Raw genomic sequence first — 18,455 nt, forward strand, 5'->3', positions numbered from 1 at the left:
TCTGGTGCTTTGGAGAATAGCTTGACCCCTTCCTCTTCGTGGCAGCTCCTCAAATACTGGAACACCGCTATCATGTCACTCCCTGGTCCTTCTTTTCTCTAGACCAGCCATACCCAAATCCTGCAATCGTTCTTCATATGTTTTTGTCTCCAGACTTTTAATCATCTTAGTTGCTCTTCTTTACACTAACGTCTCAACATCCTTTTTGTATTGTGGTGACCAAAACCGGATGCCGTATTGCAGGTGTGGTCTTACTAAGGCTTTATAAAGCAGTGCTCATACTTCACGTGGTTTTGATTCTGTGTCTCTGTTTACACAAGGATTGTATTAGCTTTTTTGACTGCTGGCTCATGTTTAAGCGATCGTCTTGCACATGTAAACAGATCCTAGTTGCTAATTTCTTATTGGGGGATAAAATGTTTGAGTGGGGCTGGTAACTTCCTAGAAACTGCAGATTGTCCGGATCCACTCTAGTCAAATGTCAGGCACATTTAGAACCTGAAGGGATTTGATCATCATATGATAGGCTTTGTGCTAAGAGAGAGTGATGGACAGAAGGAGATCTTCAGGATCATTCAGTGGCTTTGACTTACCTGTAGCCAATTTGGATCAGCTCTGTAATCTGACAGGGAGAGCCATTTTGATCACCTATTCCAATCTCCAGAGTTAATTCTGGTGAGGAACATTGTTAGAGTATGGTTTTGTTCTGACCAGGGCTTCCTGAGACACCAACAAACACATGTTAAATCCAAAACCCTTTTATTTTAGTTCAACGGCTGTGAATTATCATCAGTCACAGCCCGTAATGAGTCTCAACCAGTTATAAATAGTCCCATGGAAGTCTGCCAAAATTCTTCAGGAGAAGTCTGATAAGCACGCACCTTTATCTTTCTTGAAGTGCTGCCAACGACTAAAGTACCAATTAGTCTTTCAAAACCAAACGGAGCACAGAGCTTTCACAGAGCTTTCAGATTCCAAACCGACCAGACTGAACAACGTTGCTTCCTGCAAAGGTTCCTGTCCCTTTGCACTTCCTTTATATCTTATGGGAGGGACCAATCACCTCCAAGCTTTACTCCAGAGTTGCCCTTTTTGTCTTAACTGCTCTTGCCTTCTGGCAGCTCTGCACATATGCACACTGGGAACAGGCTCCCCTTGTTCCTCTGCCTCGCTGCTGTCAGATTCTGGAGGCTCCAGAGTCAGCACATAACTCCCAGATGGCCCTGGCGCCATCTCTATATTGGAAGCAGGACCATCGTCCAAGTCCTCCCCAGACTTCTGGACTGGCCCATGTTCTTCCCCACTGCCTGATTCTGCTGCCATCTCCACAGGCTGCCGGCGGACCACAACAGTTTTAGCCCCATGACAGTAACAATTATGGGGTGCCACAGGAGTCCTGTGACAGATCCGTCCATGTTCAGTGTGTTAGATTCAGATTCACATGGTCTGATGGCTTCAACCATCTTCATGTTATTTAATGTGTTGTGTGAAGCCATCAGAACACGTGGAATTGTGTCTAATTAAAACACATTGAATACTCTTATCTTACCTAAGAAAACCATCTGGGAGTTGAGGCCCATCCATCCTCCAGCTGCCATGGTTGAGAAAAACTGATATAGTTTATTCCACAGTCAAGGTTAATCCTCTTGATTCCTTTATTGTATTGCCTTCTCAAATTAGGGGAAAGAACTGAACAAGGTGTGTGTGGTGGGGGAAGAGAAGGACTGAGAAAACGAAGAGCCACCCAGAGTTGCCCTGTGGTAAAATGGGCGGCCAGTAAACTTTATAAATAAATAAACTATAATAAAACTATGAAAGTCTTGCTTTCCTAATGCGGATTGGATGGGTGAAAGAGGTTTCTATGTGAGGGAAGGTCTCGTTGAGCCAGAGAGGAATCACCAGATTGAATTTTAAAAGTCTATAAAGGACGTACAGATATTCCTCACTTAACAGCCATAATTTGGGACTAGCACCTCGGTTAAGCAAAGCAGTCACTAAGGGAAACCACCACCGTGCTTATGACCTTACAAAGGCGAGGATTGGTCACAAAAGTTACTTTTTCATCACCATTGTCTTGGTCACTAACAAGGCAGTTGCTAAATGAGGATTATTTGTTCCAACCCTGTTGTTGTTTTTCCAGAGTCTCCTCTAACTTCTTTTTTCGGCTTTCTCTCCCCAATACTCTTTAAGCCGCTCCAAAGATGTTGTGGAACCGCTGCTGAAGCCTCAGTGGTACGTGCGCTGTGACACGATGGGCCAGGCTGCAGCTGAGGCCGTACGCCGGGGTGATCTGCACATTGTGCCAGATTTCCATCTCAAAACCTGGTTCACTTGGATGGACAATATCAGGTGAGACGCTTGTATAAACGCCTAACTGCTCTGACGCTACTGCTTCACGCCCCCCCATTAACCCATTCTGTGATTTGTTTGGGTTTGGGCTCAGTGAAACCTATGAGTGCTGCATCTTAATATTGTGAGCGAGCAAAGTTACTGTGGAAGGAAGCAGTGATTTAGAAAAAAAAGTGTGGGTTTTTAGCAATGTATGTGAGTGTCAACCCTGAAGCTGACCTGACTGAAGCCATTTTGAGGCCTCAGTGTTGCCACACACTGGAGCTGAGGGACAAGGAAGGGGGGATTTTAGATAGAAGAAATTTTGTAGCCAAAGCAAAATGCTTCCTCTTGGGAACCAAGGACATTCTCACACCTGGTCAGAGGAAGGAGAAGTGATGTCACCAGGCAACCAGACGGCGCCTTGATTGGAACATGTGACTAATGCTACAACAGTCATAAGTGTAAAAAAAACAGTCATAGGTCACTTTTTTCAGTGCTGTTGTAACTTCAAATAGTCACCAAACGAATGGTTGTAAGTTGAGGACTACCTACAATGTTAAATGTAATTGGAAACCAAATGGTGTTGTGATTTGAGTAATCTCGGACTGCAGCTTTGCTAATTCTTTCCTTTTTCGTAGGGATTGGTGTATTTCTCGACAGCTCTGGTGGGGCCACCGTATTCCAGCATATTTTGTGACTATTGATGACCCTTCTGTGCCAGCAGGAGAGGTAGGATTCTCTGGGCCACTGGATACAAACTGGTAGAAAAGCCCCCATTCCCAGAAAAAGAAGTGTAATGAATATTCAGGACACTGAAGTATAAATACAGACATCCATGTGTTCTCTGAACTCATGGAGAGAGTAATAATGTGGGAATAGTGCTAAGATTTTTTTTTCATTCTTTTCACTTAAACTTCTAGTAAGAATTAATGTAAAATAGCCAATATTTGTAAAATTAATTTAATTTCTGATTTTGCATACACTTAACGCAAGTATACACAAACCTTTTCTTTTTATTATTTACTTGTATTTCACTTTTAGTATTTTCACAAATACTGTAATTGAAGGAAATATCACTCATGCATCATCACAAAATCTCCAGAACCATAAAGCCTACAAACTTGAAATTTGGCACATATGTTCGTCTTGGCTTCTAGGTGCTCACTAAGAAAGGATTTCTCGAAATGACCATCAGAACATTAGTATTTCCTATATTATTATTAACACGCTCTGATGCTAAGGAGTTCTACTCTCCCTCCCCACCTGAAAAGAAATATGTTCCAAATGCAAAACACAAGCAGAGGAAGTTTCAGTTTTCAGTTTTACTTTCACATTAGCAAGCAGCTTTACTGTAGAACAGTTGAGCTGAGCCATGCCTAGGCTCCTTGCTGTCTCCTTGCTCACACAGCAAATACTGTTTCAGTTTCCATGCTTCAGTTTCTAAACAGCTCTCAACTTTCTTCACACACTGACAGGACACTAGCCAGATGAATACCAATGGATGCTGGTAGGCAGAGGCACAATTTTTTCCCCTTATTTTTCTCCCCAAAAACTAAGCCCGATCACATAGTTTCATAGCGAAGCACGGGTATAGATCTAGTAGTCAATATTCATAAAATAAATTTAATTTCTGGTTTTGCATACGCTTAACACAAGGATAGACAAAACCTTTTTATTATTTACAAGTATTTCACTTTTAGCATTTTCACAAATACTGTATTGTGAAATACAAGGTGAATATTCTTAATATTCCTTCCTTATATTAATCTTTTAGACTCTGCACAGCTTGAAAAATCCAAAAAACCATGCCTGTGTAATTTTGACATTTTTTAAAGGTAAAGGTTCTCCTTGCACACACGGACTAGTCGTTTCCGGCTCTAAGGGTCGGTGCTCATCTCTGTCACAAAGCCGAATGAAGACGTCTCCATGGTCATGTGGCTGGCATGACTAAACGCCAAAGGCACACAGAACGCTGTTCCCTTCCCACCAAGGCATTCCCTCTTTTTCGACTTGCATTTTCTCATGCTTTCGCACTGCTAGGTTGGCAGAGACTGGGACGAGTCACGGGAGCTCCCTCCATTATGCGGCACTAGGGATTCGAACCGCCGAACTGCCGACCTTTCTGATCGACAAGCTCAGCGTCTTAGCCACAGAACTATTTTTTTTTTTTTAATATTGAACAAAACTTTCATGGATGGGATATTTTTTCCCTTTTCAAATTCTGCAGGATGTGGATGGCAAATATTGGGTGAGTGGTCGGAGCAAGGAAGAAGCCAAAGAAAAGGCAGCCAAAGCCTTCAACATCAGCCCGGATAAAATCTCGCTCCAGCAAGGTAGGGAGACCGGAAATGGGAAAAGTGTGGGCAAAGGACTTAGAAAGCAGGGTACGCCATCACATTTCCTGTATTGCAATGTTGAACGGAAGGGTTACCCTCTACTACATGTGCCCTTATAGCAGGGGTCTCCAACCTTGGCAACTTTAAGACTTGTGGACTTCAACTCCCAGAATTCGTCAGACAGCAAAGCTGTCTGAGGAATTCTGGGAGTTGAAGTCCACAAGTCTTAAAGTTGCCAAGGTTGGAGACCCCTGCCTTATAAGAAAGAGGATGGGTAGTTCTAACTCTTTTGCTAATTTGTTCAAGCTCAGCATATATTACCTCTCTATATAAAGAACATTGCGCTGTAAGAGTGTATAAGTCAGTGATGGCTAACCTTTTCAGCTTGGTGTGTCGAAAATTGGGAAAAAGTGTAGCCTTCCTCGGTTCATGTATCACTTCAAGAAATATCAATAATTTGGTTTATGACGGACTGGGCTGGGGTGATCACACAGGGCTGTGAAACTCGTCTCCCTGGTCTCAGGGCTGCAGGTGCAGGATGTGGGGATCGGAAGGCCACCTTACAGGGCTGTGAACCTCATGGATCTCCTTTCCTCCTGTAGCGTTCCTGAGGTAATGAAACTGACAAACCTCAGTTTATGGCAGTTAAAACTGGTTCTCTGCTGCAAAGATCTTGTGGCAGCGGTGACACCACACCTCCACGCAACAAGCAGGGAGCAGGGATTGGAGCAGAGCACAGGTAGCCTCTAAATGTGCAGGTTTTCCCCACACCAACAGGCATGTCAGTCAAAGTGCCTTGGTGTGTCACGAGTGACACGCGTGTCATAGGTTAGCCATCACTGGTATAAGTAGTCCTCGTTTAGAGACCGCAGTTGTTAAGCAAAGTAAAAAATGAACAAAAAGACTCAAGTGCCTCTTTGCTAGCAAGCAACCCTCCAATAAGTAGGGATTGACAACAGGATTAATATGCAACCAACAACAGATAAGATTGTTTACCAGCAGTAAACAATACCCCAATCAAGGTTGTCCCAAAGGTCCTTTTTTTCAGGAGGCAGCTGGATTTTCTTGTTTTTTTTCTTCTTTTGAAGACGTTTCACTTCTCCTCCAAGAAGCTTCTTCAGCTCTGACTGTCCTGTCAGAGCTGAAGAAGCTCCTTGGAGGAGAAGCGAAACGTCTTCATAGAAAGAAAGAAAAATGAGAAAGTCCAGTTGCCTCCTGAAAAAAAAAAAAAGCACCTTTGGGACAACCATGACCTGGATGACTGAGAATCTCCACAGACTTTTAGTGATATAATTTGGGATGAACAGCCTTGAAATGGAGTAGGAATGGATTTCCAAAGGAAAAATCGCAGTCTCCAGGAACCAGGAGCACCGTTCGGGTGATCCTGAGGACACAGATAAACCAGTGGTGGTATTCAGCTGGTTCGCACCGCATCGGGAGAACCAGTAGCAATAATTTGGCGTGGGTCACCGAACCGATAGTAAGTTCTGGCAGGCCACGCCCCTGATCCGGTCGCCCTCCCGCCCGATGCTCACTCACCCCACCCGCCTGACGTTCGCCTAAGGTATTTCTTTCTTTTTTTCCCCTCCCAACAATCAGCTGTACATACGATCAGCTGTGCCGGGATTCCCCTTGCTGAGGCCCAGGAAGGCAAAAAATGGCTTAGCCCTCCCCCTCCATTTTTTTTTGCCTTCTGTGCTTCGGAGGAGCAAAAACGCCGCCCTCAAAGGCCCCTCTGAGGCCCAGAAGGCCCCCAAAACAGGTGGAGGCTGCAAAACAGCAAAAAAACACACAAAACCCCACCCAGTCACATGACCACGCCCACCAAGCCATGCCCACACAACCGGTAGTAAAAAAAATATGAATCCCACCACTGAGATAAACCTCCAAGTGGCCACAACGCCCCTCTTGCAAATGACCAGCTATCTGCAAGCAGTATAAATCCTTCCATTCCCCACCATCCTGTCACAGCTGAAGAAGCTTCTTGGATGAGAAGCGAAACGTCTTCAAAAGAAAAAACAAGAAAGTCCAGTTGCCTCCTGAAAAAAGCACCTTTGGGGCAACCATGACCTGGATGATGGAGAATCTCTACAGACCCCCAATCAAGGAACTACTAACTCAGACAATAAATAACAATGTAATCAAGAAACTTCCAAGAAGAAAACAAAATTCACATAATGCTTACAGGGCACACCACTTGTACGAGGGCTATCCCCAAAATAGATTACGTTTTCGTCTGTAGCAAGAAGGGGCGGAGCTAGCGTGGCCATCTTTGATCTGTGCGTCCGCCGCTCAGTCTGCATCTAGTCGTGCTAGTGGGAGGTTCGTATCGTTGCCCGTTATTTCACAGCAAACGTTTGAAATGTGTGCTGCAATTGAAAATCCCGCGAGTTGTGAGGTGCGATCAGTGATAAGGTTTTTGTTGGCAAAAAGCCATAAACCAATTGAAATTTTTCGGCAACTGTGTGAAGTGTACGGGGACAACATCATCACTGAAGGTGGAGTGCGCCAATGGTGCATTAAGTTTAAAAATGGACGAACTAACGTTCATGATGAACAGCGGAGTGGACGTCTGAGCATTGTGACCCCGATCTTGCACCAAGCGACTACCACTTGTTCCCGAGGATGAAGACCTGGCTTGGAACACAACGCTTTGATGATGACGACGCGGAACTGCCGGCGGGCGTGACTGACTGCCTCAAATCTCAGGCGGCTGAATTTTATGACAATGGAATTACAAAGCTTGTTCACCGCTATGATAAGTGCCTCAATTTGTTCGGTGAATATGTTGAAAAGTAGTATTTAAGTGTCACTTTCAAGTGTATATAATAAAAAATTTTTCCTACACTTTGTTTTTTTTCTATCACAAAACGTAATCTATTTTGTGGATAACCCTCGTATATAGGCACAGATAGCCAACTCCATCCCCTTCTAGCATTGATGATGTTACCTCGATGGGTAATGAAACATCTGCAAACAAACAACCAAGCTCAGAGAGCACCAAGGACTCCAGAGTTTTTCCAATTCTCCTAGTTCAATCTTCTGACCTGATGATGCCAGCTTTCCCTCTACTTCTTGCCTTCCAAGATTAGTCAAACTCTTCCTGGCTTCTGAACTTGTTATGGAATCTTCACCTCCCCTTGGCCAATTCTTATCTGCGACTGGGTGGTTTTAATCTATCAAAGCTAGGATCTTAAAACTATGCATAAATAAACCAAATTCTGCTTAAAGGTCTCTTCAGAGCCTCAGGTAAAAACACAGTTTCTTCGTTTGAGCACCTGCAACTGGAGATGATGGAGCTTAAAGTTAGAGCTTAAACTTGACTTTGAGTGCTTCCCAAACATCTCTTTTGCACCTTCCATGTCACAAACTTTCTGTTTTCACCTTAAATCCAGAACCCTTGCAGAACAAAAGATTTCCCCCTGCTTCTGTCCAGATGTGGGATGCAAGTCCCAGAATTACTAGCTCACCTAGTTGGGTGTTGCAACCCAACATCACCAAGAGTCCCAAGGTTTGGAAGCTGGGCTGTGAAATACGCTTTTCCCCTCGGGGAGGGGGAGAGACTAAGCTACTTAGAAGTTGAAACGTGGAAAGCCAAGTACAACTCTTAACCTGTGTGCCTTTCTTATGTCCTTCTTCCAGATGAGGATGTCCTGGACACGTGGTTCTCCTCTGGCCTGTTCCCTTTCTCCATCTTTGGGTGGCCCAATTCGGTAAGTTGAATGTGAAGTGAAGAGGTATGCCTTTGCATTTCTTTGCTCTTCAGATCTCGCTCACGTTTTCCGTGTTGTTCTTTCAAGGGTGAAGATCTTCAGGTTTTTTACCCTGGAACTCTCCTGGAGACCGGACATGACATTCTGTTCTTTTGGGTGGCCCGTATGGTTATGCTGGGCCTCACACTGACAGGAAAGCTACCCTTCAGAGAGGTGAGAAACGAACACCTGTTCCTGCCAGGTTGTGTGATGACCCGGGGTGTGACACAAAGGCAACACAGTCAGATAATCAGTAGGAATTCCTTTATAGCTCCAATTTTGCCCGCAATATCTTTGTTACCTTCTGGGTTAGAGAAAAATTCTCCCAGGAACAGCCTTTGGCTGCAGAGAATCAAGTCCAAAATGTGGTCAACAAAAACTGTAACTATAAGTCCAATCAAGGAAAGATGAGGTCATTAGTCCGGCAAGGCAAGAGAAGGAATTTCAGACGTGAAGGAACAGCAATAATTCAACACAGTTGGGAGGATGCCAGGAACACAGATAACCAAAGTAAACACAAGATAAACTCATGTTTGTTCCCAGCAGTTGTCGCACTCAGCATGCATCTCTTTTAAACTCTCTTCTTAGGTGTGGCTAATGAAGGGAATCAGGGCTCTTTCCTCCCCCGTAAGCCACACAACCCACGTTGCTCTCTTTTCCATTCCTCCCTGCGTGCCCTAGGATGAAAGGGAGGTGGGTGGGTCTTCCTCTGAACTCCCTCTCCCTTGTTCTAATTCTCCCCTGCTCTGCCCAGCTGGACTTTGCCCTTCCCCAGTTTCTTCCACAGCCAACGGATTCAGACTCCGACAGGGGCATAACAGGTTGTATGAGTTCTTCTCCACTTCTCCATCCCCCCTCCTCTGGCTGTGGCCAAATCAGGGAAGCCTTAATTGCAAGAAGGCCAATTTTACCCCCAATAGAATGGGATGTCCAATCTAAATCACAAGGGGCTAGTCCTCTTTGAGGCTGTTGTGGCCTGCCAGTGGCTAGCAGAGCTGGCAGCAGAGTCAGACAGTGAAGAGGTTGGGGAGGAAGATGGGCCAGTCCCTGGAGGCTGAGGAAGGCTCGGACAAGGGTTCTGCATCAGAAGCAGACATGGGGCCAGGGCAGTGTGGCAGAACAGAGGCAACCCAAAAACCTTGAGTTAACTGAAGCTCAGAAACCTACTGGATGAGCAACCCCAAAACCTTGAGTTAACTGAAGCTCAGAAACCTACTGGATGAGTCTCGCGACGTTCTTGAGTTGAACTTCGTGGGTGTTGTGCTGCCCCGGTGCATTGTAACACAACACAGAAAGATATGCAATTGTTGCTCATCAGTGGCCGTGCTTAAACCCCGTGCCTGGAGTCAGGCTGGAAAAATCAAGGGCCAAACCTCTTTTGAGATTGGTTTCCAAACGGCGTTGCCCGTTTCCAAGTCTCCCTCAAAATTTAATTAATGTTCCGTGCTTCCTTTCCAGGTTTACCTTCATGCTGTCATTCGGGATGCCCACGGAAAGAAGATGAGCAAATCACTGGGAAATGTCATAGATCCCTTGGATGTGGTCACCGGCATTACTCTGGAGGTGAACCCATGGTTTGTGGCTGTCAGAAGATGGAGCTGCAAGATGGTTTAGATTAGAGATGTCCAACTTGGCAACTTGAAGACTTGGACTTCAACTCCCAGAGTTCCTCAGCCAGCAAAGCTGGCTGAGGAACTCTGGGAGTTGAAGTCCACAAGCCTTCAAGTTGCCAAGGTTGGACATCCCTGGTTTAGATTCTTGTTGGATTGATAAGAGGAGAATATTTGCAGCTCAGGAGTTGAAATAAGGGGTCCTTGGTGCTCTCTAAGCTTGGTTGCTTTCTTGCAGACGTTTTGTTACCAAACTAGGTAACGTTATCAGTACACTGGTGAAGTTACCTAGTTTGGGTAATGAAACATCTGCAAGGAATTCCTCTTGTGGTGGGCAGTCAGGAGACCTGCCTTTCCCCTGAGAATCGGAAACTTGGTTCTTTTTTGCAGATCAGTTGGGAACATGTGAATAGTTGCAAAGAGGAAGCTTGGGGCTGGGCTGAAGGCAGCGGTAGTCAGATGTGGTTAACAGCCAGACCTGTGTGTCAACTTTTCACCCCAGTTGTTGTGGCTTCTGACTCAGTTGCTGCAAGGGCTGCGGTGGGATGTGTGGCTGCCTTTAGCTTTGTCACAGTTCAGTATGACAGACGTGGGTAGGTTTCTTCAGGCTACTGTGTTTGACTTGCAAAGGCTGCAAGGAGTGGCCAGAGATATCCTGATGTTACTAGGGAAACAACTAGGTTCAGGTTGTTTGTTGTTTATTGTTTGTCCTCCTCCTCCTCCTCCTCCTCCTCCTCCTTTGTGATGCCTGGGGGCATGGCACAAAGGCAACACCGTCAAATAAGCAGAAATGTCTCTTTAATACCTCCAACTTTGTCCCCAGTGTCCAGATTACCTTTGGCTGGAGAAAAAAACTCTTCCAAGAACAATCTTTAAGTGGAGGAAATTAAGCCCCAAAACAAAGTACATATAAATCATAAAAAAAAAATCCACACAAACCACGCTGCAATAATTAACTTGACAGGGCAGGAGAAGGAATTGCAGACTTGAAAGCCCAGCAAAACACACCCAGTTGGGAAGACGCCAGGAACCCAGATAAGCCTCAATGATACCAGATAATTCATGATTTGCTCCCAACAGCTTTGTTGTGCACAATTTCCCTTTTTAAATACTGTGTTTCCAGCCACAGCTAATGAAGGGAATCAGGGCCCTTTCCTCCCCCATAAGCCACGCAACTCACGTTGCTCCCTTTTCCATTCCTCCCTGCGTGCCCTAGGATGAAGAGGGGTGGGCCCGGGTCTTCCCCCAAATTCCCTCTCCCTTGCTCTACCTCTCCCCAGCTTTGCCCTTCCCCAGTTTCTTCCACAGTCAACGGAGCCACACTCCCACTCCTTGTCAGCTGCTTGGCCTCCCCCTCCGAATCAGATTCCGACAGGGACATGACCTCCTCTCCTCCTCCTCCTCTCCCCCCATCCCCCCAGATTGGGGAAAGATTGCAAATGAGGTTTCTCTTAGTATAACCTTATACATCTTATGAAAGACCGCCATTTTTTCTCTCTGTCTCTGTAGGGTTTACATGCTCGGTTATTAGACAGCAATTTGGACCCACTTGAGCTGGAGCGAGCCAAAAAGGGCCAGGTATATATTTTTCTATTGTCTTTAACCTTTGCTTCATGTTGATAGACCTCAAACGGATGTTCTTTTGTTGTATTGGGTGGTGGCAGAGTATGGTGTCTCTCTGAATATATTCCCTCTTTTCTTCAGTAGCTTTTTTAAAATAGCATTCATATGTCACACTCATCCAGAATATAGTATTTGTATTTGTGCATCTTGGCTGGAGGTGCACTGAATTTCCTGTTTTGGGTCTGACAGCTTTGAATGTAAGGGTTTTACAAGTAATCCTTGACTTGCAACCATTCATTTAGTGAGCATTCAAAGTTATAACAGCACTGAAAACAGCGAGGTAATGACCATTTTTCACATTTAAAACCATTGCAGCATCCCCCACGGTCACGTGATCAAAATTTGGACACTTGGGCAGTTGACTCATATTTATGACACTTGCAGTGTCCCAGGATCATGGTGATTACATTTTGCGACCTTACGACGAAGAAAGTCAATGGGGAAGCCAGATTCACTTTACAACCTTGTTACTAGCGTAAACAACCGCAGTGACTCACTTAACAATTTTGGCAAGAGAGGTCGTAAAATGGGGGTGTAAAACTCACTTAACAACTGTCTGGCTTAGCAATGGAAATTTGGGGCTCAATTGTTGAAAGTCGACGGCTACCTGTATACATTTTTAGAGAGAAGGCTTTGAAACTGGAGCCAAAAATTTACAAGGTCAAATGTGTACCTCGGTACTTGCTTTGCAGAAATCGGATTACCCCAACGGGATCCCAGAATGTGGGACGGACGCCCTTCGGTTTGCTCTCTGCGCTTATACAACTCAAGGTACATTTCCAGGCTCTGCTTGAGAGCCTGGCTCAATGTGGTGACAGAATTCTTAACCTTGCCTTCATGTTGGCTTCTCTCATAATGTCTGTCTGTTGTTTTTCTCTCCTCAGGCCGGGATATAAACCTGGATGTGAACCGGATTCTGGGCTACCGGTATTTCTGCAACAAACTCTGGAACGCCACCAGATTTGCCATCCGTGGTCTTAGGGAGGGATTCCAGCCACCCCCCAGCCCTGAGGTAAGCCTGTTCTTCTAGATTCTCTTTTCTATTTTTGTAGAAGAGCAGGTGATGCTGGGATGGGCGGAGTTAAACATGTCATCAGTTTAGAATCCTTACGTTGCCACATACAATCCAAGTCCAGCCTCCCTTAAATTTCATTGACCCTTATCTAGTGCCAAGTTGACAAAATTCTGGTCTATAGGGTTGAGTGATAAATAGATAGTCCTTGACTTACAACTATTTGTTTAGCAACCATTCAAAGTTACAACACCACTGAAAAAAGTGATATATGACTGGTCTTCACATTTAAAACCATTGCAGCATCCCTACAGTTGGTGATCAGAATTCAGACACCTGGCAACCGGCAAGTATTTATGATGGTTGCAACGTCCTGAGGTCATCTGATCAGCATTTGTGATAGGGGGCATCCTTGTCTTGTGCCTTTTCTTATATTAATAAAATCTGTGAATTCTCCCTCTATCATTACCTTTGCCGTTTGCTTATGGTATATGGCTTCTATTGCTTGAATAAATTTTCTGGCAAAACCCATTTGTTCCAATAGTAGTAACATAAATCTCCAATTCACATTATCAAATGCCTTTTGGGCATCTAGGAATATCAAAGCTTTTCAGGATGTGCCTCATAATATTCCAAAGTATCCAGGATTACTCTTATATTGTGTTTAATTTGTCTCTTTGGCAGAAATCCATTTTGATCTGGATGTATAAAGTTATTTAGATATTTTTTAAGTCTTTCTGCTAAAATTGAAGCAAAAATTTTATAGTCTGCGTTTAATAAAGAAATAGGTCTATAGTTCTTAATTTGCAGTGGATCAGCCTCTTCTTTTGGAATAAGTGTAATATAAGCCTCTGACCATGTTTTAGGTATCATCTTCTTTGACATAGCTTCATTCATGACTTCTAACAATGGAATGCTCAATGATTCTTGTAGTGTTTTATAGAATTCTGCCGGAAGCCCATCTGGACCTGGTGCTTTCCCATTATTTTGTTTCTTAAGTGCTTCAGTTAATTCCATCATTGTTATATTGCTGATCAGCATTTGTGACCTTCCCAGCCAGCTTCCAACAAGCAAAGTCAATGGAAGGAGCTGGATTTGTTTAATGACTACGTGATTAACTTAATTATTGTAATGATTCACTTAACTGTGGCAAAGGCAAAATTGCATGCGGCTCCCTTAACAAGAACCTTGCTTAGCAACAGAAATGGTCCCAGCTGTAGTCCTAACTGGAGGAGTACTTGTAGTCCTGAATTCCAACTTAACTTACGGTCCTGATCTTTTGTGCCTGACAATTTTCCTTAGATATTCTTTCTTGGTACAGCGGGGGTCCTTGGTGCGGTCTGAGTTTGCTTGTTTTCTTGCAGGTGTTTCATTATCCACACTAGGTAACATCATCAATGCTGGTCTCAAACATCATCAACATCATCAGGACCAACACTGATGTTGTTACCTAGTTTGGGTAATGAAAGGTCTGCAAGAAAACAAACAAGCTCATTTCAACCCTGAGCTACAAATATTCTCCTTTTAATGGTACAAAGCGTTCATTATTCTGGATTTACCAGAAGTTCTTCTTTACTAATCTGATTTTGTTTGTTGCAGCTCAGTGGCTCCGAGAGCCTCGTAGACCTCTGGATCTTGAGTCGCCTGAGCCACGCCGTGGAGTTATGCAACGTGGGATTTCAGGCCTATGACTTCTCTGGCATCACTACCGCAGTGTACAATTTCTGGCTGTATGATCTGTGTGACGTCTACCTTGTGAGTGAGACCCCTGAGCCACCAAACTCTCATCCCGCTTCATCCTGGGAGGCATAACATTTCCATTACAGATATTGCACTATTGCCCATAAGGCGTAATGCCTTTAATCGGTGATGGCGGACATTTTGGTCTCCACCAGTGGTGGTATTATTTTACCGGTTTGCCCTGGTTCGGCCGAGCTGGTAGCAGCGATGAGCAGCAGAGACTGAAATGGTTCTCTTTGCCACTTTGCTGTTGGGCCTTCCCGCCTGCCCGGGCTCCCAAACTTACCTTTATCCTCTGAATTTGAAGCGCAGCTGCTTTGTGTGGCACAGGAGAGTGCCGCACGGCAGCTGCTGAAGAGACCAGGACTGTGCAGGCTTGCAGGAGGTGAGTTAGAACGCCTCTGCGCCTGTGCAAATGTGCCTGTGGAAAGCGTGCATTTGGCATGCGCAGGCACGCAAAGTGGGCCCACCAAGCCACGCCCACCAAACCGGCGGTAAAAATATTTGAATCCCACCTTCCCATGTTAAAAATTCAGGAAAGGCCTAACTTGATTCAGCTGGTGTGTCGCTGCCCCTTCCAAACGAAAGAGAAACAATTCTTTTACTTATTTATGCAATGAAAAAAAATAGTCCAGTTACGTCTATATAAAGAATTGTGAAATAATGACAAAAATGAAGCGTGGGTAAAACAGACCCCGTTCTCATGCAGCCTTGTAGCCTCCCAAAATAATGTGAGGAATGGGGAGCGATTTTGAGAATAGTTGAGTGTTGGTGAACACTGGCATGTCACCCAAAACTTCATGGTGTGTCTCCTTTGACACATATGTCATAGGTTTGTTGTCATCGGCCTTGAGTAATTTTCCCAAGTTAGTGTCTCTTGGACTGGTTGGGTTTAACTGTACCTGAGGGACAGGACAAGACGTAATGGGTGGAAGCTTGTCAAAGAGAGATCCAACCTAGAAGTAAGGAGAAATTTCTTGACAGTGAGAAAAAATAATCAATGGAATAGCTGGCCTCCTGGAGTTGTGAGTGCTCCATCCCTGGAGGTTTTCAAAAATAGACTGGATAGCCATTTGGCTGGGATGGTGTTAGGTCTGCCTTACCCAAGGTCCTTTGCAATTATTTTATGTTCTATTGCTCTCAGAATTCCTACCTAGCTGGGATTCTCTCATTCATGGTGCCATTATATTTGGGAGACCCCTGATCGAAGACTAGCTCTGATTTTGCTAGTGAGTCAATTCCTGAAGCCATATTTCTCCGTTTAGTAGATCTGATTTAAGTTGCAACAACAAATAGTACAGACTCATTTGAGACCCCTCCACAAAATTGTTCTGAGTTTGTAACGCTGTTATGAACGCCTAAAGTATTAAGGCAATGCAAAATCTAGTAAACTTTTAAAGGCATCATGAAATACCAAGTTTGAATTTGATTCTCTGCCTGTTTATCATAGGGGACACAAACGTTTTGTGAAGCTGAGTTTAAAAGGGAGCCCAAAGCGTGGCTCATTATGGCCTTCATTAATTAGTCTATTCCATGTAAGACTTTGAAAAAAACCACATAATAAGTTAGTAGCCAGTGTTTCACCTTCTACATTTTTATTCTTTTTTTTTCAATGTTCCACTTAGGAGTGCCTAAAGCCTGTGTTTGCCGGATCAGACCAGGCCACAATTCAGACAGCCCAGAATGTTCTATACACCTGCTTGGATGCTGGTCTTTGTCTCCTCAGTCCTTTCATGCCTTTTGTCACTGAGGAACTGTTCCAGCGGCTGCCCCGGCGGTCTCCTTCCTCTGACCCGCCCAGCATCTGTGTCACCCCTTACCCTACTACTGAGCAGGTGAGTGGGTAACAGAATCTGAAGCTTGCAGCTGGCCAACTGTACTACTTTGGTAAGACCACACTTGGAATACTGTGCCCAGTTCTGGTCACTACGATATAAAAAAGATGTTGGGTCTCTAGAAAGAGTCAAGACAAGAGCAACAAAAATGATTAGGGGTCTAGAGCAGGGGTAGTCAACCTTTTTATACCTACCACCCACTTTTGTTAGTAGTAAAGTATACTCTAACCGCCCACTGTTTCCACAGTAATGGTGATTTATAAAGTAGGGGACAAAACCCCTACCACCCACCATGAAAGCTGGAATGCCCACTAGTGGGCGGGAGGGACCAGGTTGACGACCACTGGACTAGAGGATAGAACATACAACAAACGGTTGCAGGAAGTGGATATGTCCAGTCTAAACGAAGAGAAGGATTAGGGGTGACATGATAGCTGTCAACTTTGGAATCCTTATTCCATCGCTGCCACATAGCTTGAGAAAGTGGGAGGGGGTGATTTTTATTGAGTAGCTCTAAGTCAGGGGTTCCCAACCGGGGGTGTGAGACAATATTCCAGGGGGTGCGAGAAAAGTCCAGGTAAATAATAGGATATTGGCTATATGTTGGCATGTTTATTTATTATGCAATGGATTAACTTTGTTTTCATTTTAGAGTTAAGTATTGTTATTTAGTGGCCATCACATACATAGCTGAAAAAATTCAATCCTACCATATATTTAACGCGTTTAGTAGTTCCTAAAGTCTAAATTTCAGGGGGCGCGAGGTTCGAGTGAAATTTCTTTAGGAGTGCGGGGCGAAAAAAAGGTTGGGAACCACTGCTCTAAGTAGACAAAATAGAATGCTTTTGTTAGTTCAAGGTCATAGAGTGTGGCGCAGAAGAAAAAGGGAATTTACTTTGGGATTGGTTCATGTGATGTGATGACGAGGGAAAAAGGGGATGGTTTGTAGTTTGGGACATTGTGGGAAGTTTTGAAATTCCACAGATGTGCCAGGTGCTATTCTAATAAAGGTACTTTTGAGATTATGCTTGTCTCGGAGCTACTGATTGGAATGGAGGTTCCCAGGAATGCTGACAATAGCAGTCTTCCAATATTTGAGAGGCTGCCACAAGGAAGAAGGGGACTCAGCTATTCTCCAAAGCATCTGAGGGCAAGACAAGGAGTAATAGACGGAAACTTATCAAAGAGAGATCCAACCTAGAACTAAGGGAAAAAATTCCTGACAGTGAGAATTACTGGAAGGATTTGCCTCCGGAAGTTGTGGATGGTCCATCACGGGAGGTTTTCCAGAAGATCCAGAATTGTGTGGGGTCCCCTGCTTGACCACTGGTTGGATTAGAAGACCTCCAAGGTCCCTTCCATTATTCTGTATTGTAACGTTGTTGGGTGAGCTCCAGTGCAACCTGAGGAGGAACAAAATGCTATCCCAGAAGCTCCTTTGGAAATAAATCCAAACATTCAAACAGTTAAAAAGGAACAGCACCCAAATTGGGTTCCTGCAAAATCATAATCCTAGGTGTAACCATCATGAAATAAAATGATAAGGCTGTAAGGCTTGACAGTCTAAGAGTACTAAAACAGGAAAATTAGTACAGGTCATTCTTGACTTTCAACCATAACAGATAACCAGAGTTGGAAGGGACCTTGTAGGTCATCTAGTCCAACCCCCCCGCCCAAGCGGGAGACCCTACACCAGTGATCCCCAACCTTTTTGCCGCGGCCCGGTACCGGCATCAGCTGGGTGCGCGGCCCGGTACCGGCATCAGCTGGGCGTCGCCATCTTTTTGATGAAAAAGTGCTTCCGGTGACCTCACCGGAAGCACTTTTTCATCAAAAAGATAGCGGCGAGCTCGTGAGCTTTTCCGGTAGAAATGGCTTTCTACCGGAAAAGCTCACCGAAGCGCTGGCACCACCATCTTTTTGATGAAAAAGTGCTTCGGTGAGCTTTCTACCCGGAAAAGCTCACCGGAAGCACTTTTCATCAAAAAAGATGGCGGCGCCCAGCAACCAGCGGCCCGGTAGGACTTGTTCCGCGGACCGGTACTGGTCCGCGGACCGGTGGTTGGGGACCCCTGCCCTACACCATTTCCCATAATTGGGATCATAAATCTGGTGGACCAGAAGTAATTTTCCAGCTTTTTTTTTTACAGTGGCTATTAAATGAATACTGCTGTCCTTAAGTAAGCCCAGCAGTCATTAAGTGAACCCATTCATCT

At 44.6% G+C, this 18,455-nt stretch overlaps 1 protein-coding gene across 3 annotated transcripts in view; it reads left to right on the forward strand.

The window, feature by feature from the left end:
- VARS1 (valyl-tRNA synthetase 1) overlaps positions 1-18,455 on the forward strand; it is a 51,626-nt gene that overhangs the window by 27,694 nt on the left and 5,477 nt on the right. For all 3 annotated transcript variants that reach the window (XM_087954333.1, XM_087954334.1, XM_087954335.1), the window contains 11 exons: positions 2,191-2,349; positions 2,970-3,060; positions 4,559-4,664; positions 8,310-8,380; positions 8,468-8,593; positions 9,878-9,982; positions 11,539-11,607; positions 12,345-12,423; positions 12,537-12,664; positions 14,264-14,419; positions 16,030-16,239. In XM_087954333.1, coding sequence (XP_087810459.1) covers positions 2,191-2,349; positions 2,970-3,060; positions 4,559-4,664; positions 8,310-8,380; positions 8,468-8,593; positions 9,878-9,982; positions 11,539-11,607; positions 12,345-12,423; positions 12,537-12,664; positions 14,264-14,419; positions 16,030-16,239 — 1,300 coding nt within the window. The remainder of the gene's footprint in view (positions 1-2,190; positions 2,350-2,969; positions 3,061-4,558; positions 4,665-8,309; positions 8,381-8,467; positions 8,594-9,877; positions 9,983-11,538; positions 11,608-12,344; positions 12,424-12,536; positions 12,665-14,263; positions 14,420-16,029; positions 16,240-18,455) is intronic.

The sequence above is a fragment of the Notechis scutatus genome, chromosome 2 (assembly GCF_049901735.1).
Source record: "Notechis scutatus isolate UNSWTSFEM ecotype Mainland chromosome 2, rNotScu1.2, whole genome shotgun sequence".
Lineage (NCBI taxonomy): Eukaryota > Metazoa > Chordata > Lepidosauria > Squamata > Elapidae > Notechis > Notechis scutatus.